General features: G+C 33.2%; 1 protein-coding gene across 1 annotated transcript; it reads left to right on the top strand.

The window, feature by feature from the left end:
• Window positions 1–941: 941 nt before the first annotated feature.
• Window positions 942–1822, top strand: LOC111635102. Its single transcript, XM_023379966.1, has 2 exons — window positions 942–1044; window positions 1087–1822. Exons 1-2 carry the CDS (start codon window positions 942–944, stop codon window positions 1695–1697), a joined length of 714 nt encoding a protein of 237 aa, XP_023235734.1. The 3' UTR covers window positions 1698–1822.
• The last annotated feature ends 798 nt before the right edge of the window (window positions 1823–2620 follow it).

The raw sequence follows: 2620 nt of genomic DNA, 5'->3' as shown, positions 1-2620 counted from the left end.
GTACGGCAGAAGAGTTTACGGACCAAACTTCCCATCATAGAATTCTCCGAGATCTAAATTAAGGAATCAACTTCCACCAGAACACCGTGATTGCCGTAGTTCTTGTGCCACGTGGCCCACTTCCTCCTCCAGCTGCCGAAAAGGAAAACCCTCATCGACCTACGCAGGAGAAACGTTTCTGTTGCAGGACTCACATGCCTCCAGGAAGGACACTCCATCATTTGGTACGATATCTTTTCGAAGGACAGACCAGTGTTTCTATTGTAAGCATGTTTTTAGTTCAATAAATGCGTAGAATTCATAACTTGGTCTCTGTGTGAGTCTCTGTGTCCTGCAAACCAGAACCCCCATACGGAAGGGCTTTCTCGCATCATTCTGACAACATTCGCGGGAAAAGCGAGCGTGTTCACCTTTAACTGAAAGGTCAACGCCTCCTCACCTCGCAGATCCACAAGTGGTGTCTACAACTCCTCCAAACCTACACAAACATAGGGGAAATGAGAAAATTTCTTGGACTATTACTATGGATAAAATTAGTTAAATACTCAAAATTAAGTGACAATTGGAGTAAATGTTTTGCAAGCATATCAGATAAACAAAAGTCAAATAGTAGGTTATTATTCAGACAATGGAAATGCAATGATGGGAGACAAAGAATCTTTTAAAACCCACTTGTTAGCAAATAATAATGTAATAATAAAGTTTGCGAAGTTTATATATATATTTTTCTAGAAGTCCAAAGCAACAATCAATACTGTCTGAATTCCAAGATTATATGAAAAATTCACAGCTTAAAATTGTAAGTCCCAGCAAAACACGATGGCTAGCATTATCAACATGTGTAGATTGCATAATAGATCAATGGAATGTGTTGTTTGAAGTTTTTCAAGTTGCAGAATTTGAAGAAGAAAAATCAACAATGTCAGTTCATTTTTAATCAAATGCAGAATCTGTATGTTAAAGTTTATTTATTATTTTTTAAATATATATTACCTTCATTCAATGAGTTTAATGCCTTCTTCCAATCCAAAAAGTCTTTAATATCTCATCTTTACATATAAAGTGCTCATTTTATTAAATTATTAGCCTCTAATTTTATCAAACCAAAAGCTTTATTGGCTTATGATGATATTATTGAAACTCTTAATATATATAATCCAATTAATCTATTGCCTATCAAAAAAATTAATGTTGGGGTAACCACAAGAGCACTGATTAATGATTTAAGTAAAACTGACAATGAATTATTTATTTTGAAATGTCTAAAGTTTTTCCAAAAAGCAGTTAGTGAAGCATTTAAAAGACTTCCAATTGGAAACCTTTTTTATAAAAATTTACATTTTTTGAATAGAAACAATATTTTTAATGCCAATAAAATAAGCAATTTAAAATCAATTACCGAAATTATGAAAATTAACATTAATATACACACACATGAAAATGAATACAAAAAAATTAAACATTTAAAATTTGACGAAGCCCTTGATAATACTTGTGATTTATGGACCCAATCAGCAGAAATGAAAAATTTCAACAATGAGTATTTGTTTAAAAATGTTGTACAAGTGGCACAAAGTGCCTTAATTATTCCACATGGAAGTGCTGATGTAGAATGTGTATTTTCAATGTTGGCTGACACTAATACCAAAAAAAATTTGTCTTGGAGTTACTTTAATTTCAGCATTGTTAAAAATTAAAATTGATTTATATTAACTTCTATATACAATTAAACAAAATTGTAACACGTCAGGTGTGTGTATGTTATCAAGTGTTGATGTATAGTCCACAGAATTGTCACCCGTGTCAAGTGGGTTGATGTAATCATATCCCTAAGAATGCAGGGTGAGATTGTCCCACCTAGAGAGGGAGAAATTGTGCACTTCCCTTTGGTATGTCAGTCAGTGCTGACCAGAGTGCTAACCAGTGTGTTAACCAGAGTGTATAGCTGTGTGGCTGGTCAAGAACCAGTGTTGTGATTATAAATTAATTGTCGGGTGCCTGAGTGTTGCTCGCTTGTGGAGTGCCAGAGTGTTACTCGCTTGTTTGAGAAATTAAAGTTCAAATTGTGTTATGTTGTAAAGGAACTATGTACTGTTTTCAGACCATGTAAATGGGAACATTTTACATCACATATTTTATACAAGTTACTCAATACAAATTCAGGTTAAAGTTTACCTAGGAAACCCCAATGGCTGCACTTCCAGTAATCTCGACACCATGTGATATTAAAAATTCATTGTAGGTGGCGCTGTTTCCAAATTACACTATCGTAGGTAAATTTACTTTTCTGCGTGACACTAAGAATCCTGCATGTGGGGTATTTTTTGAATAGTTAAACATTTATGAAGAAAGAGTTCCTTTTGTTAATTTTTAATAGTAAATAGGTAAGTTTCTATTCGTTATAATTTTAAACTTGAAATGAGAAGCAAATTGAATAATTTTCTTATAATAATATTTATTCACAGAAGTTGTTTTGTGAGTTGATGGCTACTGCTGACATTAATTCAGATAAATTTTGGACTAATTGTACCTCTGGACAATTCTTTTGATTAATGTGCTCCGATTTCGATGATTTAGCAATAGATAATAAAATACCCAAGGATGTGAAATTTGCAATATG

The sequence above is a fragment of the Centruroides sculpturatus genome, unplaced genomic scaffold (assembly GCF_000671375.1).
Source record: "Centruroides sculpturatus isolate CEXI.00-Female unplaced genomic scaffold, Cexi_2.0 scaffold947, whole genome shotgun sequence".
NCBI lineage: Eukaryota > Metazoa > Arthropoda > Arachnida > Scorpiones > Buthidae > Centruroides > Centruroides sculpturatus.
This window is presented reverse-complemented; position numbering and strand designations above follow the sequence as displayed.

Excerpts from the sequence above, each read along its gene's own strand:
- LOC111635102 (XM_023379966.1), top strand. The coding sequence starts at position 942 with ATGCAGAATCTGTATGTTAAAGTTTATTTATTATTTTTTAAATATATA. Across the intron at positions 1,045-1,086 it reads ATCCAAAAAGTCTTTAATAT|CCTCTAATTTTATCAAACCA; the intron begins CTCATCTTTACA and ends TTAAATTATTAG.